Raw genomic sequence first — 27,568 nt, forward strand, 5'->3', positions numbered from 1 at the left:
TTTTTCTAACTGGTTCGGGGGAAAATATCTTCTTGGAGAAAAAGTGGAAACAAACTTGTTTATTAAACAATAGAACTCAAACAATATTAAACAATAAAACTTTTCACTACTTTAAAAAAAAATGGCAAACTCAAAAACAAACTGCGCGCTTCTTCTTTCTCCTCTTCACTCTCTGAAAAAAAAGTCTTAAAAGTATAAAACTTATTATTCAATATAAACAAAACAAGACAATTAAAAACAAAACCATCATATAGTCAACCCAGGACACCCAGAGAAATATTTGCCAAGTTCTGCTGGCTTTGAGCAGCCTGGGGTAGTGGAAGGTGCCCCTCTCCATGGTGCATGGTTGGAATGAGATGGTTTTTAACATCTCCTCCAACCCAAACTGTTCTGTGATTCTATGATTCCACCTTGGAGCAAGGATTTGGGAATGGGAGCGCTCCTGGCAGGGCTTTGATCACCCCCAGACCCACAAGAGCACTGGCAGCTCAGATCTTACTGTGAGCCCTTCCTGCTGCTGGCCTGGCTCTCCTCTCTGCTCCGTGCTCAGCTGAGGTCAGGGGGAGATGATTGTCCTCAGACTCAATCTCACAGTTCATCTGGCTACCAAAAACATCCTGCCCTCCTTCACCTGCCAGTTTTTCCCACTGGCACTGTGCAGTGGGATTTCCACCAGTGGAAAAAGGGAGAGCTCAGGCTGGAGAGGTCGTTTGGTCTCCAGCAGTCCTTGGCCAAGCCTCTCATGGAATGTTTTGGGTTGGAAGGGACCCAAAAGATCATCCAGTGCCACCCCCTACCATGGACAGGGACACCTTCCACCATCCCAGGTTGCTCCAAGCTCCAGTGTCCAACTTGGCCTTGGACACTTCCAGGGAAGTGTCATAAGCGGATAAATAAAATATCCCCAGGATAACTAATTCAGAATTAGAGTTCTGGGAGCCAAGGCACTCTGCAGGTGCCACTCTTTGCTGCAGCTCAGACTGGGTTAAACTCAGCTCAAGCTGCCTGCTTTTCACAAAGCAATTCATAGATTTAAATTTGAGGGCTGGTGCCTCCAACCTCAGAACACCAGGGAATTTGTGCTTCTGTTTTGACTGGGACTTGGGGTTTCAAGGAATGAGGGCTGTGGCACCCAGACCTCATGGAAATCACTGGAGCCATTTTTAGGCTATGAATGGCTCTTAAAGAAGATCTTTGAGATACTGAACTGCCCCTTTGCTGCCCAGCTGTGCCTCTAACCCATCATTTTCTATATCTAGACACACACAAACACAGCTCTTTGTCCCTTCCAGATGAAGCCTGGCTTTCCCTGAGCAGCCAGGGCTCAGTGTTTTTCTCCCTCTGACCTGTAAATCCTTGAGCACTGTGACTGAGGAGGTCCGTAAAGGTGACACAAAGACCCTTTGCCTTCTCCCAGCTTCTGGCACAGCTTCCAAGCTGTTCAAATTGTGTTCAAGACCCCTCAGACAGCCCAGGTTCTCCCTAGAGCCCTTTCCCTGAAGGTGATCACTCCTAAATCACTCCATGCACTCAAAGCCATCCTCAGTGTCCCCCAAGGTCCCCATCCATCCCTTACTCCCCTCCTCCCTCCTCAATCTGCTCAACTCTGAGCAAAACCACTGAAAAAGAAAGCCTGTTTCCAGCTCCAGCCCACAGGGAGAAGGTCTGGGGAGCTAATTATAAACTCCTGCATCAGAGCCATCAATAATTCAGGGAGCTGAAAAGGAGCTGGGGACGAGTGGCAGGACAGGGCTCGTTCAGTGCTTGAAGCACCCAGGGTCAGGGTGGCCAAATCATGGGGAATTAGTGGGATGCAGCTCTGTCATCTCTGCATTTCCAGGGCCAGACACCAAATTCAGGCTCCCCTTCCTTCCTCCTGCTTCACTGGCAAGTGAAGGTGGCAGGATCCTGCCTCTCTCTGGGTTTCAAGCCATTAAGCTCCAGGTTTCCTCCCAAAAAAGAACAAGTCCCATTCACCACCTCTTCCCACACTCAGCTCTGCACTTTTCTCTGCCCTGGGTAAGATTTTGAATTTGTTAGAATGGGGTTTCATTCATGAGGCTGGGGTTGGAATATCCATATGGCCAGAAATGTTTCCCTCTTCCCATCCTTGAGACATTGGCTTGGGGCTGCCACATCCTCCTGATCATCCCTTAAATTCAGAGGGAAGGAAGCCTGGAAGGAAAAAGCCTGAAGGTGAAGTTAAAACATCACAAGGGGCGTATTTCGCTAAATTGTGAGTTCAATCCATCCTTGAATGCATTTTCTGTTGACTGAGCTTCTGGGTGGACTCAGCAAAACAGAGGGATTGCATTTGTTGAGGCAGATAAAAGTGGGATGTAAGTTCCTCATGCATTGGGAGACGGGACAAGGGGACACCCCAGACACATCACAGAACACTTCATGCAGTTAAAATTCCAAGCAAAACTCACACAAGGCTTAAAATTATTGTCCTGACTACCCTGGGATGAGTCTCCATCCTGTTTTAACCACTCTGCCAGCTACTAGGAAGAAAATCAACTCTATCCCAGCCAAAACAGCTGGAATAAAGGATCTTAGAGTTTTGCAAGCTGTGATTCTATAAAACGAGGACAATCCCTAAAAATTAGGGCCCAGTTGTGTAATTTGGAGTGTTCCTGTAGCAGTGAGAGCCGTTCCCTGCAGCTCTCCAGCTCTCAGCTGAGGCTCTGGCTCCCTCTCCTGACTCCTTTTACTGGTCCAGCCATCCTCTAAAAGCCGGTGGGGAAGGCACTGGGATTGCTTTTCACCCATCAGATCCAGGCCAGGGGCATGAACAAAACCTCTGAGCGGCTCAAGCATCCCCAAAATCCAGTTCTGGAGGTGGTTCACCCACTGAAGTTTCTGAATGCATAACGGGGTGCAACGTGCTTCCAAAGCTCCTCCAAAAAATCCTTGTTAAACCTGTTGGACCAAATCAAAACCTCACCAGCACCGTGCCAAGCATGGCCTTGAATATTTGGGACACTTCCCCCAGGCCTACAGTGGGAGCCTCCCGTGTCCATCTCCTCCCAGTGCATTTGTGCTTTCATGTGGGATGGATCCTTTTGCTTCTCCAAGCCCTGGTGTCCATCCCATATCTTGGGATGTGTTCCACATTCTCCTAACTCCCCCAAAATCTGTGCCAGGCCACCTGCAGCTCATCCTTGGGATGTCTGTGCTGAGGAAGGTGGAACCAGGAGAGCAGAGATGAGGAAGCGGAGGGAACATCCCTGAGCCAAGCCTGGGGTCCAGGGAAGGGACCCTGAAGGATATTTAGGGGGAGGGGGGACATGCATCATGTGGAAAAAACACATTTAAAGAGGAATTAGTAGCTCCAGGAACAAGGAAATCTTTCTGGAAAACAAAAAATTACCTTGCAAGGCAGTGCTTGGTCTCTTCCTGACCAGGCTTGTCCCCTCTGGGGGTCACAACAGCAATAGAGGGCTCAGTCCTTCCCTTGTCCTTGTCCTGGATGTCCTCTGTCCCCCAGTCCTGCTCCTCTGACGAGCTCCAGATTGCACCAGCAGATGGCAAGATGAGCCCACATTTTGGGCTGGAAGCAACCACGAGTGGGAGAGAGACCTGGGAGCCACCTGTGCCAGGGTGGGGCTTCTCTATGTCTGATAGGGGGGTCAGCTCACCCCAGGGTATCTCTCTCACTCTCTCCAGCTGCTCCTGCCTCAAATTTCCCAAATATTTGGCTTTTTTTTTCTTTGTTTCTCTACTTCTCAGTGAAGTAAATCCTAGGGTGAAAACATTGCTAGGGAAGGGCTGATGGGCAAGTGGAATAGCACTCAGTTGTGTAATGCTTCATTTCCGTGGGAAGAAGGCTGTAAAATACCTATAGCATGGGAGATGGGGAGAAAAAAAAAAAGGGGGAATGGCCAGGTTTCAAGACCTTGAGAAATAAAAATTGAAAACCAATGCTGTCTCCATGTATTCTGTCCCAGCAGAACAGCTGGCTGTGGTCCCTGCCAGAATCTGACCTTGAGAGAGATTTGGTTCCCATTCCATACTTCCCATTCCCATTATTGGGAAATAATTGATATTTATTTCAAGAAGCTCTTTCCTCTCTCTCTCTCTCTCTCTCTTCCTGTCTTCCATTCCTCCTGTTTATTCTATGATTCCATGATTCTGTGATTCCATTAAAATAATAACATATTTGGGGAGGGGAGAGCTGCTTTCACATAAATGAGAGTATCCCAATTGTGCATAACTGTCATTTTCTTTTGAAATTACAAAACAATCAAATATCCAAATAAAATCCAGTACTGGGAGAGTTTTGAATCATCAACCCCTGCTGACGTTGTCATGCACAAGGTCCTCAAATTCCAGGGTGCAGGGGAGAGAGGATGTGATAAACCAAAGCAGCTTTTTTGGCCTGGGCTGAATGAGTGAGGATGGAGAATCCTCCACCTTCCCACTTCTTCAGAATCATTCTTTGAGCAGCCTCTTTGGGTTTAAAGAAGACTCTTGGGTCAGATATTTCTCTGACACCAAGCTTGGATGTGGAAAAAAACTTTTCATAGAATCCCAGAACTGGCTGGGTTAGAAGGGAACTTAAAAACGACACAGTGCCACCCCTTGCCATGGGCAGGGACAAGTTCCACTATCCCAGATTGCTCCAAACCCTGTCCAACCTGGCCTTGGACACTTCCAGGGATCCAGGAGCTGCCACAGCTTCTCTGGGCCACCTGTGCCAGGACCTCACCAGCCTTACAGGGAACAATTTCTCCCCAATATCCCATCTAGGTTTGTTCTCTTTCCACTTAAAACCATTCCATGTGTCCTATCCCTCCATCCCTCATCCCAAGTCCCTCTCCAGCTCTCCTGGAGCCCATTTAGGCTCTGGAAGGGGCTCTGAGCTCTCCCTGGATCCTTCTCTTCTCCAGGTGAACACCCCCAGCTCTCCCAGCCTGGCTCCAGAGCAGAGGAACTCCAGCCCTTGGAACTTCTTCTTTCCAAAGACGACTCCTGCTCCAGCAGTGCTGCTTGCCCCAAGCACATCCCAAATTTGTGCAGCTGCTGCATCTTCCATGCCCAGAACACAACAACCTCCATCACCTCCACTCCAGCCCCCCGGCCAAACCAGCACCAGTTACTTAATGGCTTCTGAGGAGAGGACAAGTTAAGCCTCAAATTAAACTTTCCATCTCAACAGGCACCTCAGCAGGATGGAGAACCCTGCCCTGGCCAGACAAGTAAAGCTGTGTCTGGCTCCAAGTGTCTTGGAAGAGATGGAGAGGCAGCTTCTGCTGGAGTGGCAGGTGGCTGCCGTGGGGAGGGATTTGGGAACTGGCAGGAGAGAGGCACAAGCCTCCAGCCCAGCAAATATCTGATCCCCAGCCGTGGAAAAAAAGCCATCATAAAAAGCATCAGCCAGAGACATGAGTGCAATCTTCTTGGCAGTAACGGAACAGTATTGGAAGGGAATCCAGGCCTTGAGCTCAGTGTGAGCGACTCTGTTGTCACTGCATCATCATCATCATCATCTTCACTGCACTCAGAGTCTGAATCAGGCCTGAAAACTGAAATAAGGCCTGAAAACTGACACAGGGCAGGGATAGATGGGATACTGGGAGGAATTCTTCCCTGTGAGGGTGGGGAGACCCTGGCACAGGGTGCCCAGAGAAGCTGTGGCTGCCCCTGGATCCCTGGAAGTGTCCAAGGCCAAGTTGGACACTGGGGCTTGGAGCAACCTGGAATAGTGGAAGGTGTCCCTGGACATAGCAAGGGGTGGAACGAGATGGTCTTTAAGCTCTCTTCCAACACAAACCATTCTATGGTTCTACTATTTTAATGTGGGGTTTTTTAATCATTAAATTACAATTTATTTTATTTGCCTCCAGCCAACAGCTTGGGGGCTGTGGACTGCGGCCCCTCCATGGAACCCAGCCGAACAATGCCTTTTTCCTCCTGTGCACAACTCTCCTCCACCACAGCTCCCTTCACACCATGGCTGTGACCTCTGGAGAACCAAAACCTCCCAAAAGCTCCCCAGGCCCTTGCATAGACACATTGTCCTGACAGGGCTGTGGGGTGTCCCCAGGGACTGAGGTGCCACCATTCCTATGGAATGCTGACCCTGATGGCCTCAGTCTCCTGCCAGCTGAGGCCCTGGGGTCACTCCCAGGTGCCCAGGGATGGGTGGGAAATGTCCCCCAAAGGCTCAGGATTGCCTCAGGCCAATGGACCCAGCTGCTGTTGCCAGGCAGGAAGGCTGGAGGTGGGAAATCTGCTCCTGGCACTGATCCTGGGACACGCTGCCAGCAGAGCAAACACCCCCGGGGTCATCAGCACCCAAACATCTGCTGTGTCACCCACGGCATGCCCAGAGGGAGCCTGCTGCTCTTGGACAAGGGACAGGGCAGCTTTTCCACCCAGAAGGGCTGAGGGTCCCATGGATGGATGGATGGATGGATGGATGGATGGATGGATGAATATGTTGCTGTTTTCTTGGCAGCTCCTCAGCCAGACAGCGTATTTAAAACAGCCCAAAAAACTTCTGGGTGGGCCCTGTTCCAGTTAGGGCTTTGCAAGGCCTCCATGGAGGTGGCAAAATTCATGGAGAAGTGAGAGGAGAGGTGGTGGGGGGAACCAGAAGATTCTTCACAATGTGGTTCAGTGGAAATGATGGGATCCAGTCAAAGACTGGACTTGACAATCTTGGAGGTTTGTTCCCACCTTAATGCTGATATTCCATTGTCTGTTTCTGTGATCAGCTGTCCTGGGCTTGGATGAGCAGGATCTGCACCTCACTGACCCCTCTTCCTCTTCCTGCTGCTCTCTGTTCTGGCAAATTCAGCTCTGACCTGACTTGAAATTACTTTTGTTTATGTGTCAGCTTTCACACTACCTTGAGGTGGGGGAAATATTGCAGGAGAATTGAGGGTATCCCCAGTTCTTAAAGTTTCCTACAAGGCCAAGTGTGACATCTCTTCATCCCTGCCTCAACTTCAGACCTGCTTAAACCACACCTAACCATGGACAAAACACATGGAAAAAATAAATGAGCAATTTATTGACCTTTCCTCCTTTTTACCTTCCCCAAAGGCAAGTGCAGCTGGGAAAAGTGTGGAAGCACATGTGTGCCCTCCAGGATGGGGCTGGACTCAGGCAAAAGGAACATATTTTATTTCAATATTAGACACCCACAGCAACCACAAATCCACACCAAACCAAGTTTCGCTAGAGCTGGAGCTCAATAAACCACTTATCCCATGAAACAGCATTCTTGTGGTGGTGTTTGTGCACAGCCAAACACACTCAGACATTCTGTGATGAGTTCCCTACAATACACCCTAAAAAAAAAGTCATTTTAGCAGTTTAACACAACTTAGGACATGTTGGCAAGCCATATCTGAGAAATTATTGTGTCATTCCTGTATTTACCAAAGGAATATTGCTGTGGATATAGTGAAAAACTGATCCCACCAAAGTAAGCGTGATAATAAGACAAATAATTTTTATAAATAAAATAGTGATAAAATAGTGATAAAATATTAAAACTCAACCACCTTAAAAATTAATTATAGATTTTGGAGCTCACATGCTTCATATTCATTTCTAGAAGACCAATTTTTCCTTAAAATTACAAGGACTAGAAAGGTAAGGATTTTTCCTAAACCTCCTATAAGCCTCTCAGCATCACAACGGTCCAGGAAGAAGAGCTTTAAAAATGCCTCAAATCTGGGGACTTTTGGGCCAGGTTGAGCCAAAGGGGATGAACTCTGGACTTTACTTTCTCTCCTCTGACTCATCCTTTTTGCAACAGCTCTGCTGGTGACAGATCTTTAACCTGGAATAGTGGAAAGGCTGGAGAGGTGTGTGATCTGTTGCTTCACACAGGTGAGGTGACATCACCCTGGCAGCAACGCCCCCACCATGCCAAAAAACGATCAGTGTCCTTGGAGCCAGCTGTGCCCTGCCAAGGACCTCCTCTTTTTTAGGATTGGTCCAAAGCTCATCAGGGAAGTTCCTGAGGATGCATTCCCAGATCAGTTTTCCATTCAACTTCACACCTACCAGTGGAAGAGTTCACAGAATTGTGGAATTATGGAATGGTTTGGGTTGGAGGTGTTCAACTTCACACCTACCTGTGGAAGAGTTCACAGAATTGTGGAATCACGGAATGGTTTGGGTTGAAAGGGAACTTTGAGAGCAACCAGTCCCACCCCCTGCCATGGGCAGGGACACCTTCTATTATCCCAGGCTGCTCCAAGCCCTCTCCAGCCTGGCCTTGGAATCATCCAGGGATCCAGGGGCAGCCACAGCTTCTCTGGGCACCCTGTGCCAGGGCCTCACCACCCTCACAGGGAGCAATTCCTTCCCAATATCCCATCTATCCCTGTCCTCTGGCAGTGGGGAGCCATTCCCCCTTGTGCCATCCCTCCATCCCTTGTCCCAAGTCCCTCTCCAGCTCTCCTGGAGCCCCTTTAGGCATAGGAAGGTGCTCTCAGGTCTCTCTGGAGCCTTCTCTTTTCCAGACTGGGATATCAAAGATCTGCTTGAATTTAGAAGAAATATTATCCTGCACCCCAGGTCTTCTACTCCAGGGATCCATATGAGACTAGGGGAGAGGGCAAAAGGCTGTTTATATTTTTTGGTTAAAAAGTTTACATCCCCTCAAAAGTGAATGTTAACCTTTGTTCTGCACCTTCTCAGGAGATCCTGGAGGCTGCACAAGGACTTTAGGGGCAGGAAAACATCCTAAACTGCTCATAGTTGCAGAAACAAGGGCAGGAAACAACTTTCTTTCCTGGCTGAGCAATGCCCGGTCCAGATATACCTTCCATAATGGGGCTGCTGAGGCATAAATGTCTTTTGAATTGCATCTCCACAGCTGTGTGTGCCAGCTCTGAGCTGCTCTGTGTCATCCCAGTCATCCTGAAATCCCTGGGTTTGTTCCAGGAGCTGCCCTCTCCCTGCCCCTCAGCCCCAGCATGCCACAGGCACTCAGTCCCACGGGGAATTTAGGATCAAATACAGTTATGGTATGAAGCCAGAAATAGCCTGGAGAGCATTTGTCTGGCCTGAGGCTCCAGGAGAAGGGCAAATGTCAGCTGATGTTCCCTAAAATAGACACAACCTGCCTGCAGGGGGGCAGGAAAGCCACCAGGCCTGGCTGAAACACGGAGTGTGGGGAGAGGGCTGCAAGGTGGGGATCCCAGCCCCTGGATTTACCTCTGGATAACCCAAATGCTCTCCTCTCTTCACCTCCCTGGGCTCAACTTCTCTTCCTTGCAGAAATGCAGAGCTCGTGACACACAGTTGGGAGCTTGATTCCAACCTGAGGAGCGGCAGGAAGGGTTTTCCAAAAGCACAGGAGTTAATCCCTCACATCCCTCACACCTTTCCACCGAGGGAAGGAGCTTCCTCCTCTTCCTGCATCTGTCTGATGCCTTAAACAGCCAAGAGAAGAACGTAGCTCCAAGCTTCATCCAGCCTGGCCTTGGACACTTCCAGGTATCCAGGTGCAGCCACAGCTTCTCTGGGCAACCTGTGCCAGGGCCTCCCCACCCTCACATGGAAGAATTTCCTCCTAATATCCCATGTAAACCCACCCTCCTTCAGTTTAAGGCCATTACTCCATCCCTTGTCCCAAGTCACTCTCCAGCTCTCCTGGAGCCCCTTTAGGCTCTGGAAGGGGCTCTGAGCTCTCCCTGCATCCTTCTCTTCTCCAGGTGAACAGCCCCAGCTCTCCCAGCCTGGCTCCAGCTGCAGCAGCTCTGGAGAGAGCACCATCACCTCTGGCACCTCTAAAAGCCAGGCTGGGCTTGTGTCAAACAGGACTCAGCAAGATCCAGACCAAGGATGAAAGGGGAGCAGCTGGAAGAGCGCGGTGCTGCAACACCCTTGGAAGCACAGTGGCCGCGTTAGTCATTGAACTGTGGTCAGAAGGAATGTTCTCCCCACCAGAGGTTCCCATCGTTGGAAAGCCAAGGTGTGGGAGGAGGGCAAGGCCTTGTTTCACCTTCAGGGAGGGTTTATCCATGGATTAAGGAGGCAGGGTGGGGCTGTGGGGGTTTATGAGTGTCATCTCCTCACCCAAGCTTCTGCTAACCCATCACAGCTTGTGCAACACCTGGAGGCAGGACCTGCTCAGACACAGAAACAGAGACCCAACAGGGCCTCACCACCCTCACAGCCAGGAATTCCTTCCCAATATCCCATCTATCCCTGCCCTCTGGCTGTGTCCTGTCCCTCCATCCCTTGTCCCAAGTCCCTCTCCAGCTCTCCTGGAGCCCCTTTAGGCTCTGAAAGAGGTTCTAGGGTCTCCCTGGAGCCTTCTCCAAGTGGACACCCCAAATTTGGATCTACAAGGACATTTCTGGGATCACCCGAGTCAGCTCAAAGTGCCAAGCCCCAAGAAGACCTGGAAAAAGCAGAAGTGGTCAGTGCCCAGAGCAGAGTGAGGAGGAAACAGGAATTCCTTCCCAATATCCCATCTATCTCTGCCCTCTGGCAGTGGGAAGCCATTCCCTGTGTCCTGTCCCTCTATCCCTTGTCCCAAGTCCCTCTGCAGCTCTCCTGGAGCCCCCAGCACTGCTCTCACCTGCTCCAGCCAAGGATGACAAACCCAGGATCCATCTGCATAGGATTTTATTAAAGTAGGCATCACCCACAACTAGCAATAGTTGAAAAAATATTATTAACAACATATTTTATAAACTTTTTTTTTTTGTCCTGAATAGGTAATTTAACAGCCACAGTGCTCAAGTGTCATGAGGGAAGTCTCTGCCAAGAAGTCAAACTTACAACTGGTAGAAAAAGGTAGATATTTTGCACCACATCAAGTTGGTTTAATACAGAAAAAAAATTGTGACATCATTACAAGAGAAGTTAATGTGGAAAACATGGGGGGGAAAATATACAGATCATTGGTGAGATTGAAAATGAGCATTTTAAACAGGACACAGACCTTGCAGACACGTTTAATAACATTCCCTGATTGTCACCACAGTTTCCTCCAGACCACTCTCTACAGGAACATTGTTCATTTCAGTTTTTAAAAAATTAAGTTGCTTAAATGGCTGCTACTAATGAGGCCAGTAACATCTTGGCAGGAAAACCAAAACTGTGTTCAAAATGCCGTAGGTTTTAATTTCACTTTTGCCGTGACTTCTTCCAAGGCTTTTGTGTAATTCCACCACCAAGGACAGTGTTCCAGAAGAAAAAACATTCCTGCTCCTCCCTCTTGTTGACTCCAATTAAACTGGAGCTGGGAATGAGGGTGAGGGGTTCAGACCCCAGGACTATGACATAAGGACATGGAGTGAGGCCCATCAACAACTCTTTATTTTACACTTCCTGAGGGTGGAACAGAGGCACTGAGGAGTGGACAAGACACTTCAGCTCCTTTCCAGCCCTTCACCTGCCAGGTCCCTGGGAGATAATCCAGTCTGGATCCCATCCTTTTGGGCAGAGGACAAAGCCCAGACAGTCTCTCCTCAGAGGGTGTGAAGGGAAGGCCGACTTCACCAGCCCATTGGGCCAAAAATTACACTTGAGCTACGTGAGAGTTACAAAGTGGCCAAAGTTTAAAAATTTGTCCTTTCAGCAATGTAAACAATATAAAAATGTTTCAATAACAGCCACGACCCTTGAGCTTAAATACCTGGGAAATTCCTACTTTGGCCACAGATGAAAGGATAAAATACATATAAAACCAAGAGATACAAGTGTAACAAATGTTTCAAATAACTGGGTTTCACCACAGAATCTTCACTGGAAGGTTACTTTTGTGAGGAAACATATTCCCTGCAGGAGAACTCCTGCACAAAGAGACAAAAGTCTGATCATGGCAGGGTTACAGAGAACACAACAGACTCACAACCACCAAAGCACCATCACAGAAAACAGAGCAAACAAGTTGTAGGCAAAAAAAAAAAAAAAAAAAAAAAAAAAAAAAAAAAAACCAAAAAACCACCTTGAATATTTTTACCTACACACACTACTGGAGTACATGAGACCAAAAAAAAAAAAAAAAAAAAAAAAAGGAAAAAAATAAAAGTCCAAAGCTCCCACCTGTAGGGAATTTCCAGTCATTCTGAAAATGAAAGGTATTTTTTCTTTGAAAAAAATAAAAGTCCAAAGCTCCCAGAGGCTGTTCTCAGCTGGAGTAGCTGACAGCTCAGACACATCCATGGAAACTGGTATTTTACCTACAATGGCTTTCCTGTCTCTCCAGTTTGTCATTTCCTGCAGTCTCCTAAGCAGCTTTTGAACTGACACCTCTTCCTCTCACACACCTACTAAAACTCCCTTGTTCATCCCAGAATCTCCTGCGCATGAAACTCAACGAGCAGAACAGCCCTTAGCTGTAGCTAGAAGATAGTTTCAGCTTCTGGATCCCTCTCTGAAGAATAAAAGGGTATGAGTTACGTATAAATAGCATCTACAAACACAGTGCACGTGGAAAATGGGGTGAACAGGAAAGATTTCCAAGGCTGACCCGACTCTACAGTAAGGCTCCATCCTCAGCCCGCCTTCAAAACTTGTTCCAGGGACTCCAAACAACTGGGAGAACAAAAAGTACTTCTAAAAACCCCAGCCAGAGGCTTGGCCTCCCTGAAATCCCACCCAGACTCACATCCATGGAACAGCTCTTCGGATTTCAGCTCTCCCTCTGAGGCTGCACTGAAGGCAGCAGCACTTGCAGATAACAGGACAAAGCTTTGCTTGTAAACCTTGGTTTTTTTAAAGCATGATGAGTATTCAAGTCCTATTCCACTTCACATTTATAAGCAGCATCATAAGAATGCTACTCTGTATGCCCTAGGTATAGAAAAGTGTATGCTTAGACAGCACTGAAGAGAGATATAAATAGGAGCTATTGAGAAAAGTTTGATTTCAAACTAGAATTGCAACAACCCCCTGCAATTTGGAAACAGCTCTTGTGATGTCTTTTTTGTAAGCAAAGAGTAAAAAGGTTCTTGCTACAACCTAACATCCTCCACCAGGAAAAAGCAAAACCTATCGTTCACTTTTTGGGATATGCCTGAAAGGCCAGGTTGGACAGTGCTATCCCACATTGTTTGCCAAGGAAGAGGCAGGAATGATTGGAGAGCCATCAGCCAGGAATAAGTGTTATTTTGGTGTTTTTCCCTAAGTTAAAGAACTCTGTGTTTGTCAGCAGTGTTGTGTTTGGGGACAGCACCCAGTGCTGTTGTTTAGTATCTAAAGGACATTCCAGCTACAGGACATCTCTGCCCAACTCTGTCACTACTTACAAAAATTAGTAACTGACATGCTCTAAGACTCAGAAAATTAGAAACTAAAATACAGCCATTTCTTCCTGGTCCTCTGTGGAAATCTGGAAACATCTGAAATCATTTCAGTTAGCTTGGGCAATCCTAGAGTCAGACCCAAGGTAGCTAAACATGGTGGTCACCAGCTCGGGGAGGTCATAATCATGTTTCCAACCCCAGTCCCTGCGGGCGTTGCTGTCGTCGAAGTTCATGGGCCAGCTGTCAGCTGCAGGGGAAAAAAAGAAAAAGAACCAAGAAAGGTGAGGTTTAGGAAAATATCTCTCTGAACTTTGAGATGTTTCATCATTACTAAAGCTGAATTTTGAACCTTAAGACTTGAACTGCACAGGAGCAATTTGTCAGTTCCTAAAAAGAAAAGAGACTTTATGACTTTATTTCACCCCAGTGATGTTTTTTCCTACCAGTTGCCAGGGAAAATACTAACCTATGGCCTGCCTGACTTGATCCACGTTGTAGGTCATCTGGAGCTCAGGGACATACTTCTGCACCTCCTGGGCCAGCTCCTCAGGAGTGAAGCTCATGGCACTGATGTTGTAGGTCCTCATGGTCAGGGATTCTGCAGGGGCTTCCATGATCTCCAGCGTGGCTTTCAGGCAGTCATCGATGTACATCATGGGCAGCCGGGTGTCTGGCCTCAGGTAACACTTGAATTTCCCAGTCTTTATGGCATCATGGAAAATCTGGACAGCATAATCTGGGAAAGAGGATAATGGATGTGTGTGATCTGTGTTGTGCATTTCATAACAGTCAACAAACCTCAGACCAACCCCAAAGTCGCCTGTCTCAAATCTGGCAGCAGGACTGTGTGATATTCACAATGAAATTACAAAGTGGTTTGGGTTGGAAGGGAGATTAAAGATCATCAAGCTCCAATCCCCTGCCATGGGAAGGGATGCTACTGACTATCCCAGGCTGCTCCAAGCCCCATTGAACCTGGCCTTGAATATTTCCAGGGATGGGGCAGCCACAGCTTCTCTGTGCACCCTGTGCCAGGGCCTCACCACCTTCACAGGGAAGACTTTCTTCCCAATATCTCATCCATCCCTGCTCTCTGGCAGTGGGAAGCCATTCCCCCTTGTCCTGTCATTCCATGTCCCTGTGAAAAGTCCTCCCCAGTCCTCTTGTCACGCAGCAGTCACTCACCAGTTGTTCCCCCGCCAGGCTGGGAATCAGCAGAGATAATCCCTGGATACCTGAGGCAGCGGAAGTCCAGGCCATAGCGGTAGTGGTAGTACTGGGGAGGGGGGCAGAAACACAGAGTTACACACCAAGAGTTGGTCACATACCCACTGATTTCACAGCAAAAATCTGACACAGGATGAACCTTCAGCTGTCCCAGGACAGGGATAAAGGAAAGGAATTACTGAACAATCCCCATTCCCTGCCTGGCAGCTGATCTCCCTGCTTGCCCTTTTCCAGCTCACATCCACATCAGTAGATCTTTGATCTTTGACATGGATTGTCATGCTACTCATGTAGGGTCTACAATGCTCAGAAACAGAACATTCCCGAGTTTGTGAGACTTTCCAGGATAATACAGTCCTCAGACCTGGAAACTGCATAAAAATATCAGCTTAAAAATGTTGTTTATAAATAACTACAAAGCCAAAAGAGAAGTTGTGCATGTGCAGACTCCCAAGACTTTGGCTTTAAAGTCTCTTTTTGTAGAGGAGGAGCAAAAAGTCATCATTGTGTACCTGCTGTCAGAATGATTTGGGCACTGTCCTTTCTGCAGTGCCATTCACATTGGCACAGAGGCTAAAGCCATAAAAAACAGGGAAAGAAATGACACTGAAAGTCAGCTGTTTGCCAGCTTCCCATGCTTTGTGCTTTTCCCAACAAAACTCAAAAGATATTTGACCTTCAGAGCTGCCTCAGACTATTGCTGAGTAGTAAAGTCTGAAGGAAGGAAAAATGGGGGAAAGAATGAGTGAGGAATCTTACAAAAGCAATGAAGTTCCAATCACAGAATCATGGAATGGCTTGGGCTGGAAGAGACCTTAAAGAACATCCCAACCCCTGCCAAGGACAGGGACACCTCCCACCATCCCAGGTTGCTCCAAGCCCTGTCCAACCTGGCCTTAGACACTCCCATGGATGGGGCGGCCACAACTTCTTTGGGAAACCTGTTTCAGTGAAGTTCTACCAGACCTTTTAGGAAATTAATAAAATGAAAAATTCTCACTTCTCCCATGAGCTCAGCGTGGACCTTGGAGACTCCATAGATTGTCCTTGGTCTCTGAATGCAGAGATCAGGAGTTGGATCTCGAGGAGAGGTGGGTCCAAAGGCTCCAATGGTGCTTGGAACAAAGAGCCTCAAATTGTGCTCAGCTGCAATATCCAGAACATTGTGTAAACCTGTGGGAAAAAACCACAAAACAACAGCGTTTATCAGAACATTTCTGCTTTCTCAAGCCATTCAAGAATATTCTCAGCTGGAAGACACCCATCAAGATGACCCAGTCCAACTCCTGGCCCTGCACAGACACCCCAACAATCCCACCCTGTAAGCACTGTCCAAACACTCCTGGAGCTCTGGCAGCCTTGGGAACGCCACCATTCCCTGGGGAGCTATTCCAAGGCCCGACACCCTTTGGGCAAGAACCTTTCCCTGATCTCCAACCCAAACCTGCCCTGACACAGCTTTAAGCACCCAAACCCCAGCACACACCAGTGATATTGACAGCCCTGGCCAAGGGCACGTTGGCCTCTCCCACGGCGCTGAGCAGGGCGCTGTAGTGGAACAGCCACGTGATGCGGTTGTTCACCACGATCTCCCGCAGGTTCTTGTAGTCCAAGATATCCGCGAAGATGAAAGGACCTGGAGGAGGTGGAAGCAGTGGGAAATTGGATGTCAGGAACGGATGGAAGGAAGATTCTGCGTGAAGCTCAGGCTGCTGTTTTTACCACCTAAACAGCGAGGCTGAGGAAAAATTTTCACACGTTTCCACTAAAAATCAGAGTCCGAAATCCTACTCTATATCCACCTCATAGTAAAAATTCCCTGAGCATGTAAAAACAAAGCACAAGTTTCATTTCCACCTTCCTCCCTCCAAAAGAATAAAAGCACCTCTTTTTACAGCAGGAGCACAAGGTGCCTCAAATAGTTATTCGAGTCAGGAAAGTGGCACAGCAGCAGTGAAAAAACGCAAAGAGAAATATTTAGGAAAAGGGAATAAGAGAAGAAACCAACATATTGGCAGGATTTGAAAGCAGGGAGGCATTATGCAGAAGGTTTGAACAGCAGCTTGTCAGTGTAATCCACTTATCACTGATAATTAGTTTATGAACATCAGAGGTAAAGTCAAGGTTTTTTTTCTTCCATGTGCTTCCCCAGTCACTTACCACTATAAAAAACATTATCTGCAGGCTTTCTAATGTCAGACAAGATCACATTGTTCTTTCCAAAGCGTTTCCTGTGTAAAAATACCCACAGGGAACAGTGAGTCCACAGGTTTTTGAGATAATCCATAAGTTGCTATTTTGTTTTGCAGGAACGATAGCAGATGAACAATATTTTCCACAATAAAATCAGCTACTGCATTAAACAAAAAAAACCCAAACAATCCTTTAAATATCAAAACAGCATCTTAAAAATGATAAAATACTTCTAGTAGCACTCAAGGTCTGCATAAGGATAGAGAAATTTTTTAGGATGTGAAAATATGTTGGGAAAACAGATTTTCCTACACTTTTTTTACTGAAAATTTTACACAGGGATAATTTACTCCCCTGCAGACAACAAAAAGCCACTGGGATTTTTGTAGCTGCAGTTACTTTTAAATCAACTAAGCAAATAAAATAGGGAAGTTGTGACCTTGTGCTAATCAACACAAGGCTGTTGGAGAGAGCAGATCTGGGGGCATTGGAGCACATTCTGGCCTCCCATTATTTGGATAACTTTAAAATATATCGTAGAAATGGTAGAAAATGTTCAAACTGCCACAGTGTTGAGTGCAGTGAGTCGGTTTACTTTTGGTCTTGGTCTAAACTCCCTCCAGCAAAGACTGTGAGCAAATGATAATCTGGAGCTGAGCTGGATATGGACAAGGACATGGATCAGGGAGAGCACTTGGAGCATTTCACACTGCTTGAAAAGATGTCATAAAAAAGAGGAGATAACTGTGCTTGAGGTGGGGAAAAGGAGAAGGAAAAAGAAGGGAAACTCTGAGGGTTCAGACTCTGAATACTCCCATTTAACTGGGAGCAAACAACTCAGCCGAAAGTCCCTCAGACAAAATCCTGCTATTTTGGGAATCGTGATCAATGGACACACAGAAAATACATCAGGAACCCACAGCAAGCACAGGAGGGACAAATAAAATGATGGTGAAAATTTAATTATAGAATCATTAAGAATGATTAAAGAAAAGACCTTTACGATCATCAAGTCCAGCCATTAACATCATCTACAAAACCAAGAGACAAAACCAGCATTTGAAAAATAGGATTTCTTTTATAAACAACTTTCCAGACAACTATTGCTCCTAGAAGTGATGGCTAAAGCTGGAATTTGTCACTCACAGCAAGCCAGGGAATGGTGACTCACCTCAGCAGCTTTGCAAGTCCCACCCCGAGCTGGCCAAGACCACCTAAGAGACAAAAATCAGAGGAAAAGGGGGGCTCACAATGCAGAATTCCATTATTATCTGTATCACATCAAGAATTAGTATGATTTTCTCAGTGAGCCAGGAAGCTTTTACATTTTTTTTCCTGAAGGAACTGGTTTTAGAAGAGTTTTGGAATTGAAATAGGAAAGTTCACATGGGACTCCGATCTTACTGAGCGAGTCAGGAAGCTTTTACATTTTTTTTCTCAAGGAACTGGTTTTAGAAGAGTTTTGGAATTGAAATAGGAAAGTTCACATGGGACTCCGATCTTACTGCCTGATGGGAAACATCATCCCAATTCCAGGATATTTGGGGTATTTTTTTGCTTCCAGAACTGTGCCCTTTGGGGAGGGAGGAGAGCAGTGGGAAAGCTCAGCTGAGAAGCAGGAACCCAGCTGTGCCAGGAATGCTGACCTGTGATTAGCACCCGGGGATGATCCGACTCGGAGAAGGTCACCGAGTGGAAGCTGGCGTCGGAGGCCACCTGGCGTGGGGACACCCCGATGGCCCGGACAGGCACGAGGGACACCCCACAGCCACAGCCAGAGCTCTGCAGCAGCTGGCTGGCAGCTCTGCCCAGGTTCCTGACGATTGGCATCTTTCCCCTTCAGGTGTGCTGCCGAGGAGAGAGACAAAAGATGAGTCACGAGTGATTCAAACCCATTAAACGGCTTTTAAAACCTTCCCCCAGAAAACTCTGCAGGGATCCAGAGGAATTTGATGCCATCCCAGGGCTGGGGGATCGTGTCAAGCAAGGGCTGAAAGCAGCCTGGGATGTAACATGAGTAGAGGTAATGTATTCCCTGGAATGAGCTCAGGAAAATATCCACAGCCCAGAAAAATGGACAGGGAGAACACTGTAAAGCTCAAGTTTAAACCTTTTTTTAAAACATCACTCAAAACTGTGATTTTAAGGATAAATACAGAATAAAACAAAGCTGCTGTGATGCCACGTTTGGAGTGAAAGTTTTGCAGGCTGCTGTGAATAAGCAAAACTCCTCAGGATTGCATCAGCAAGAGCAGCTGAGCCAAGAAGGCAGCAGGAAATACCTTGGAAAAAAAGGGAGATTGACTCTGATTTAACACTCAGGATGGACAGTACCCAGAAAGCAAACAGAGGAGTGGCAGGGCTTAGCCAGGCCACAGGAAAATGTCCCAATTATTTCACATAAGTATAATTTACTCTGTGCTGCATTCAGTTTGAGTTCTTGCTCTCCAAATCTTTCATTCTGTGGAAGGAAATGCAAAATACCCCAAATAAATGACACCTGCAGCCACAACTGGTCGTTTCTGTGGTGCAAATTTAATTCTCTCAAATAAAATCCTCAAGGCACAACCATTCATTTTTTCCTTATCCCCTCTGAACAATTTTTAAATATCTCCCAATATCTAGAATATGTAAATTCCCAGATGAAAGCATATTTCAAACTTGCCTGATGGGGTTACCCTGTCAAATCCTTTCTTGGGGCATATATTCTAAAAAGGAGAGTCAGGTAGATGGAAGCTCTCCACAAGAAATTGCAGCAGTTCATTGCTGCAGATGAATTCCAGTTGCAGACAAAAGCAAACAAGTGATTAATGTGGGTGTTCCTTTCACTTCTTAAGTCACCTGACTGAGAATGTTCTGGTACTTGAGGGAGTTCTGCTATTTAAATACAGATTTGCTAAATATTGTCTAGTAAGACAGCCCCATAAAACTGCATTATTAAAAAAATACATTTGAAGTGATCAAAAAGTCTTGGTCTGAGATGCCCAGAGAGGTGATGGGAATGCCCACCCTTGGAAATATCCAAATTCCATCTGGACACAAAGCCAGGCACCAGCTCTCATGATAATCCCTTCCTATTTCAGCATCAAAGAATAAAATCTTCCAGCACTGAGAGAGATTCACTGGTCTGTGTGACAAAAAATTTCCACTCCAAGTACCTGAAAAGGCATTTTGAGCTTTGCAAAGTACAAACAAAAGCTGGCTGTGACTAAAATTGGTTTCCCAGCGACTGGACTGGTTTTTCCAAACATACCTGGAGTGAAACCACAAAGGCTTAAGCTGAGAATTTACTCCCAGGTCTGACTCAGAACAGTAAATGTATTTTATACCAGGCACCGAAACAGCCAGGCAGCAGAGCTGCTGCAAAAACCTCCACTGATGGCATTTATTTCTATTTCAAATACAAAGGAGGGAAAGGTGTGACTGGCTACTAAAGTTGCCATAAATGCACAGATATATAAAGAAATCAATATTATGCCTTAAAAACACTTCCCCAAATAGCTGAAGTCAGCCCCACACAGTGATTAACTTGCAAAAGCAACTCATACAGGAAAGCTCATTCTCCTAGATCCAAATTTTCCACCTTAAATAACTTCCAGGAGTCAACAGCTCTGAACACATATAAAAAAAATTAATTAACTGATGTAAATAACTTGTATTTTTTATATTTGGGGATATTTTATATCCCAAAATATATAAATATTTTATATTTTTTATATTTGGGGATATAAAATATTTTATATTTTTATAGTTTGGGATTTCACTATCCCAAAGGGGAATACTTCTGTTCTGTTGGGAACTGAAGAAAAAAAAATTACCTATATAATATATAGATATAATTTATAGTGGAAGGTATCCTTGCCCATGAAACAGGATGGGCTTTAAGGTCCCTTCCAACCCAAACCATTCCATGATTCCACAATATATTTTCAAACCCCTTCCCACATCCACTTTTGAACAGTTTCTCACTCCCTGATCTCATTTATCAACTCAAACTGATATTAGAAAGTGTTAGCAAAATGAGGAAGTTTTACCCTGAAACATCAAAGTTATTTCCCCCACCCCAGTAATTTAAACCAATAACCAAAGTTAATTTCAAGGATTAGGCAATGGAATTGCAGCTGGAATTTTCCCTCTCCTGTACTCACCTGGGCCTCAGCTGGTGATAAGGCAGAAGCAGAGCAGAGAAGGCAATTTATAGGACACTGCCTCTTTGGAAAGCCAATCAAAACCTGGCAGAGAGTAGGAGTTGTCCCACACCTTAAGGAAAAAAAAAAAAAAAAAAGTGCGTGTGAGAGCAGCAGCAGCCAGGGATTTCACTGTTCTCTCCTGCTCGATTTTGAAATGCCTGGAAGTTTGGGATAGGCAGGGAAAGGGCTCTGAAGGTGCACAAGCAGCTCCTCCAAGTCCCAGAACCAGCCAGCTTCAGGTCATGGCTGAAGGACAGAGTTTAAATTAATTCATGGCAGTGCAAAAAGATTAGTAGAAAGCAAACACATGTTCCAATGAACAGTAATCTGCCTGGGATAGCAGGAAATTTCTGGGGTTTGTAAGAAGATTAAAGCACTGGGAGAGGGAAAAGAGGGAATAAAGAAAAAAAAAAAGAGACACATTCATAAAATGACATTTAGTGAGTGAACTGCCAGCTGCTGATCCTCTGTGAGGTTTCCAAGGTGTTACATAAGCAGCAACACCTGTTGCTCACATAAAAGTCAAAAATGCTTATGGAAACCAGCAGCTCTTGTAAATTAGTTATTAATAGAATGATAAGAAAGATAAGAAAGTCATGGGCTTTGTCAGGAAAGTCCCACTGCAAGCTTCAAAGAAAATGGGAGAGAGGGAGGAATGAGAGGTCAAACCAAACCCCAGAGCTCCCACAGGATTTCTGGGGCTGCACAGCTGCTGGGATACCACAGGATGCCCCTCCAGGGAGCTAAACCAAAGAATCCAGAACTTTCTTCTTTCTAAGAAAATGAAGGGACGCTGCAGGGCACAGGATCTCACAGATTCCCAACCACATCCTCAGGAACACGGTCCACACCAACTCACTGAGCTCCAAGTTCTCAACTCCTAGCTGGCTCCAAACCCCACAGTTTCTCCTTCAGACCTGCAGATTTGTTATGCATTGGGAAGCTCCTCTAATTTTCTCAACTGTATCAAGAGCTTGAGGAGAAAGGCAGCACCTTCCTTGGGCATCCAGAAGATGAAGCACAAGCCACTCTGCTCCCAGAAAATTCTCTGTGGTGTCCAAATGCTGCCAAGTGGAAACTCCATCAGATTCCTGCATTTGGGAGCACTCAAGCTGCAACAACTAAGGGATACTCTCAGCTCAACTCCAGTAACTGCTGCCTGGATAGCTGGACACAAATGCATCTCACATTCCCTGCTGGCAATTCCTCTGCTTCTGAGACCCCCCGAAGCTGGGACACTGCGTCCCTGCCGGTGTCCCCTGGCAGGGGGGATGTGCCAGGGTGTCCAGGCTGGAGCTGTTCCCTCTGGCAGGGAGCTGCTGGCCAAGCTCGGCTGGAATAACCTTGACACACACGCACGGCTCCTGTCCCAGGGGTGACGCACGGCCGGGGATGAGGCCGAGCCCCTCGCGGAGCCCGCCAAGAGGAGACGTCAGCCCGAGCCGTGAGGGACCTGCTGGGAACCTGACCTCAGATGCCAAAAATAAACAAGAACAAAAAAAAAGGGAGGGAGAGATTACGCAGCTGCTGAACAGCGTGAAACTTCCTGGAAGGAAAATTGGTCCAGAATGTCCAGTGTATCCTGGGCAGAGTGGGCAGCAGGGGAGAGGGGATTCTGCCCCTCTCAGGTGAGACTCCACCTGCAGAGCTGCCTCCAGGCCTGGGATCCAACAGCAAAAGGATGTGGAGCTGCTGGAGCAAGTCCAGAGGAATCCACGGAGATGCTCCAAGGGCTGGAGCCCCTCTGCTCTGGAGCCAGGCTGGGAGAGCTGGGGATGTTCACCAGAGAAGAGAAGGCTCCAGGGAGAGCTTAGAGCCCTTCTAGAGCCTAAAGGGGCTCCAGGAGAGCTGGAGAGGGACTTGGGACAAGGGATGGAGGGACAAGGGGTAGCAGCTTTAAACATAACAAAAATTAGATTTAGGTGGGCTATTGGGAAGGAATTCTCAGCTGTGAGCATGGAGAGGACCTGGCACAGCTTGCAGAGAAGCTGTGGCTGCCCCTGGACCTCTGGAAGTGTCCAAGGCCAGGTTGGACGGGACTTGGGACAGCCTGGTCTAGTGGAAGGTGTCCCTGCTCACGGCACGGGTTGGAACGGGAGGATCTTTAAAGCCCCTTCCAGCCCAAATCATTCCCCGATTCCCCGGCACTTCACCCGGCACAGCCTCCGCTGATGAAACCGAGGAGCCGGGGCGGGTGATGGGCACCAACAAAACCCGCCCGCCCGCAGCGAGTCTGCGGTGAGGCACCAAAGTGCCACGAGCACCGAACCGCCGCCCCGGTGCCGGTCCCGAAGTGTCCCCGAAGTGTCCCCAAAGGAGGGGGCCGCGCGGTGCCGGGGGAAGCCGCCCCTCCCCCACCCCATTCATTCGGTCGCGCCGGCAGCAGGGCGGCCCCGTGATCCCACATCCCCCAAAACCGGACCCCCAGGGCCCCGCAGCCTCCGGTCCGGTCCGGTCCGGTCCATCCCCGTGCTCACCCGCTCCCGCCGCCGCTGCCGCCGCCTCGTCCCGTCCCTCAGCCGGGGCCCCTCGCGCCGGGACCGGGGCCTGACGTCAGCGGCGGCCGCCCAGGGGATTGGGCGGTGACGTCACACGGGCGTGATGTCACTCGCCGTGAGGGGCGGCGGTGCCGGGCGGGGCGCGGCGGCCCCGCCGGAGCTGAGGGCGGGCGGTGCCCGGGCACGGGGACAGCGCGACACGGAGAGTCCGGGGGACGAGGGACATTACAGCTCAGGCCATCCCCTGCCGTGGGCAGGGACACCTTCCATCATCCTAGGTTACTCTGAGCCCTGTCCAGCTTAGCCTGGAACAGTGCCAGGGATGGGGCAGTGACAGCTTCTCTGGGCACCCTGTGCCAGGGCCTCCCCACCCCCACAGGGAACAATTCCTTCCCAATATCTCATCTAACCCTGTCCTCTGGCAGTGGGAAGCCATTCCCCCTCTTCCTTCCACTCCGTGCTCTTGTCCCACATCTCTCTCCAGCTCTCCTGTTGGTCAGCATTCACCGGCCGAGCCACTGTACAACACAGCACTGGTCACGGAATCCCGAATCCCAGAATCGCTAATTCCCAGAGTCCCAGGACAGGTCAGGTTGGAAAGGACCACTGGAGGTCATCTGGTACAACCTCCCTGCTCAAGAAGTGTCATGCCAGAGCACAGGATTGTGTCCAGACAGTTCTGGAATATCCCCAGTGAGGAGACTCCAGACCCTTTCTGGACAATCTGTTCAGTGCTTGGTCACTGCACAGGAAAGTTCTTCCTTCTCTCCAGGTGGAACTCACTGGGATCAGTCCCTGCCCGTTCCTCTGGTGCCATTGCTGGGCCCTGGAGCAGAGCCTGGGCCCTGCTCGGAGCCCTCCCTGCACACAGGGACACCCAGGGCTGAGGGCCCCTCTCAGCTGTGTCTCCTCTCCAGGCTGAACAGCCCCAGCTCCCTCAGCCTTTCCTCCTCAGGGAGATGCTCCCTTCATCTTCTTTCCATCACACCATTGCAATTGTCTCTCCTAGGCTGTACCACCAGCTCCTCGACTGCCCAGATGTCAGAGAGGGATGTAGTACCCAAATGATCTTTTTGTTGCTAAAAATCACCTCTGCGTTTCAAATTTTGATCCAAAGATGCTGCCTTCACATCCTTCCTGTGTCTGTTCTACATGAACAACTGCTAAAACTCACTCTCCCTTGCTTAGACTCTGCTTTTTAGTGCTCCTGCTCTTACTGAGGTCACGGTGGCTGGGCAGGATCTGTTAGATTTTACACCGCTTCCTAAAAGTTCAATAGAAGGAGATCTTTCCCCCTTTCCCATCAAGGTCAGTGTCTCATGTGTATGGCCAAGTCCTAAATGCCTTCAGCCCAAGAGAATGAGCCACCTGGTTGATCTTGGGTGCAGAAACCACCATTTGCTCAGCCAAGAGGCTCTTTGCTGGGACAGAGACTGCGGGAATCATCGTGTTTGTGCTCTCTGCACAGCTGAGTTGTGGCACTGTGCCCCAAAACTGGAGATCCACCCTCCTATCAGCACCCACACTCACAGCTGCTCATCGAACTCCTGGGCAGCCTTTATCGTATCACAGGACAGAGCCTGCTGGCTGATTGTGTGCAGGAGATGGGCGTAGCTGTTCTGAGAAGAAAACTCATCCTAGCAATACTTTTTTTTTTAAGTAGGAGGGCATGAAGAGAATAAAGTTGGTGGAGCTGCATGTCGACAGCAAGGACCCCACTGGGGTGAGGCTGACACCCAGATTCTGCTGGGCTCCACAAGGGAAAACTGAAATTGCCTTAGAAAGGGAAAATTCTCTTGATATCAGGTATATTGAACTGGAATAGGATGGCACTCTCCATTGGATACTTTTTTTTTTTATGCTGTTTGGGAACTTGACAATTCTCTAGAGGACAAGAGTGCTGGAATGAGCACATTCTTCTTGAATGAAGAGAAGCTGAATGCTGGGTTATGAACCCAGGTTCAGCATTTTTGGATCTCAAGCACAGGAATATGCCCTGTGAGGTGACAAATGCAGTCCTACATTTTACCATGGCCTTCAGAGCTATTTCTGCTCAGGGTTTGGAGCTGTGCTTCTTGCTTGCAAATTCTACCTTTTCATTTTTCCTTTCTGGGGAATAATTCTTCATTTGAAATCCCTGCAGCTCCAGCCGGCAGCCTGACAGGAAAGCTGTAGCTGCCACATCCCTGGAAGTGTCCAAGGCTGGGCTGAACAGGGCTTGGAGCAACCTGGGGTAGGGGAAGGTGTCCCTGCCCATGGCAGGGGGTTGGAATTGGATGTGTTTTAATGTCCCTTCCATCCCAAGACTGTATGGAGACAGCAAGGACAAAGCTGCAAATTTCCCAGCAAAGAATACTTCTAAAAAGGTGCTTTTTGGTGCAGTCCAGCCACTGCCCAATTTCTTAAACATCCAGTAAAGCTGCATGGAGCAGGAAGTTTTAAGGGAATTCTTAATGAGCAGCCAGGAGGGATTAGAGGCCTGGAGCAGTTTGTACAAAGCATTTGGATTTAAATCTGATCCCACATCACACTTTCTAAATCTCCAAGCAGAGTCCTGGTGTGATGGGGTTTTGCAGCCTCAGAAGCAGTGCTTGATATGGGAATCCCACTCCTAAATCAAGGATAGAATCATAGAATCTTTGGGTTATTAGTGTTGGAAGTGACCTCAAGGACCAGCCAGGTTCTCCTGCTGTTTCTGTCTGAGGGAGTGGGTGACTTCTGACAGCACAAGGAGCTGCCCACAGGGGAGGCTTGTGCATTGCTGCCCTCCTCAGGGGAGCCCTGGAGGGTGTGGGGCAGTGGGATGTCCTCTGAAGGACAAAGGGACAAACTGCTGGCAAGCAGAATTCCATGTTTGGTGGAATTGATTGGAATTCCATGTTTGTTGGATTTGATCTCTCAATTTGATCCAGGAACTCTTCAGACAGAAGCAGATCAAATCCTCCTTTCCCTGAACTGATCCTGACAAGTCTTCTCATTCCCAGAAGCACTTGTACAAAGAACTTCCAGATCCTTCTCCTCTGGATTCTTTCTGCTGAGCTGTACCTCCAGCAAACAACATTATTACTTCCCCCCCACACCCTTATTCCAAAGACATCTGTATTTCATAACCACAAACATTAACTCCCTGAGCAATCTTGAAGAACAAAGGCTTTGAGATAAGATTATCTTGCCACAGAGGTGTTTATAAGCCTCTTTTCCCCCTCTCATTCCCTCCTGCTTAGGAATTCCACCCCTTGGCAGACAGGTTGGGATTGTTATGTAACAGCTTAACTACACGTAATTAGAGGGCACAAAATTATAGATGGAGCAGGGATATTATCTAGTGTGGATGGCACAAACGTACCAGAGTTTCTAAAGCACATGGGTGAGTTTGTGGAGGAGAAAAACATTAGTGATGAGTGACTGTAAATCCCCTGGATGTGCAGTGACAGTGTCTGGTTCAGAAAGTCCTTCAGCTGCAGATCCCAGAGTCTGAGAGTACTGTGGGGAAAAAGCTGCTGCTGGGAACAAAGGAGCAGGATTAGGAGGATCTTGCCTTGATTTGCTGGGGTTGCTTTTATGTTCTGAGTTGGGTTCCCTGAGTGATGAGCAATTCCTGCCTCAGCACAGCAAGGAGCAGAGGAACTCAGCAAACCAACCACTCTATAAAAATGCTGTTTTTCAAAACCATTTATTATGAGCAGGGCATTGAGCCATGAGGCAGCCAAGTGCAGTAATTATATTTGTGAAGTACGGGTCATTTCTGTTTTCTGGACCCATTTGATTGTTATTCACACAATGGAGTCATTTTTATGTGGTGTTCAGCTTATCAGCCTCTATTTTAGACTGCTTGTGCTTGAATCCTGTTTACCCTCCCTCTGAGCAGTACTTTGTATTTGAAGGTGCTGCTGAAGGTAAACCAACCTCCTCCTTTGACGTGGAGCTCGCATTTAAACATATTTTTTGAAACACTGCCTATCTTTCTGAAGTCTGTTGAATTTCACGGTGTTCTGGAGATAATGGTATTTCCACCTTGCCTAATTTCTGCCCATAAACAGGTCTTAAACTGTTCACAGTGGGGAAGACAGGAGCTAAAACACCTTCCAGCTTTTGCTTTTTCATCTTCCTCCCTGTAAAAGGGCAAATATGCAATACTTTATTTATTCCTGAGGGGATGTCTTCCCTGTCTCTGTCTGCAGGGAGGGCTCAGAGCAGGGACCAGGCTCTGCCCTGGGGGGGCCAGCAATAG

General features: G+C 47.7%; 1 protein-coding gene across 3 annotated transcripts; it reads right to left on the minus strand.

The window, feature by feature from the left end:
* Nucleotides 1–13,072: 13,072 nt before the first annotated feature.
* On the minus strand, nt 13,073–23,403 carry LOC121347460 (L-threonine 3-dehydrogenase, mitochondrial-like). 3 transcript variants are annotated; one of them, XM_041426122.1, is made up of 10 exons: nt 23,317–23,403; nt 20,798–20,909; nt 18,296–18,497; nt 17,821–17,863; nt 16,617–16,687; nt 15,943–16,092; nt 15,457–15,629; nt 14,415–14,505; nt 13,696–13,965; nt 13,073–13,476 (listed from the first exon to the last, which is right to left on the minus strand). In XM_041426122.1, exons 3-10 carry the CDS (start codon nt 18,477–18,479, stop codon nt 13,337–13,339), a joined length of 1,122 nt encoding a protein of 373 aa, XP_041282056.1. In that variant the 5' UTR covers nt 18,480–18,497; nt 20,798–20,909; nt 23,317–23,403; the 3' UTR covers nt 13,073–13,336. The 3 variants fall into 3 exon arrangements, with proteins under 3 accessions (XP_041282056.1, XP_041282057.1, XP_041282058.1); XM_041426123.1 differs by lacking the exon at nt 23,317–23,403 and adding an exon at nt 21,833–22,311; XM_041426124.1 differs by lacking the exon at nt 23,317–23,403 and adding an exon at nt 21,699–21,717.
* Between the last annotated feature and the right edge of the window lie 4,165 nt (nt 23,404–27,568).

The sequence above is a fragment of the Onychostruthus taczanowskii genome, unplaced genomic scaffold (assembly GCF_017590055.1).
Source record: "Onychostruthus taczanowskii isolate IOZ18803 unplaced genomic scaffold, ASM1759005v1 scaffold90, whole genome shotgun sequence".
NCBI lineage: Eukaryota > Metazoa > Chordata > Aves > Passeriformes > Passeridae > Onychostruthus > Onychostruthus taczanowskii.

Bases quoted from the DNA above. Each gene is read 5' to 3' on its own strand.
- LOC121347460 (XM_041426122.1), bottom strand. From the start codon at position 18,479: ATGCCAATCGTCAGGAACCTGGGCAGAGCTGCCAGCCAGCTGCTGCAG. The intron at 17,864-18,295 runs GTCAGCATTCCT...TTTGTCTCTTAG, and splicing joins TCCCCGGGTGCTAATCACAG to GTGGTCTTGGCCAGCTCGGG. The intron at 15,630-15,942 runs GTGTGTGCTGGG...TTTTTCCCACAG, and splicing joins CAGGGCTGTCAATATCACTG to GTTTACACAATGTTCTGGAT.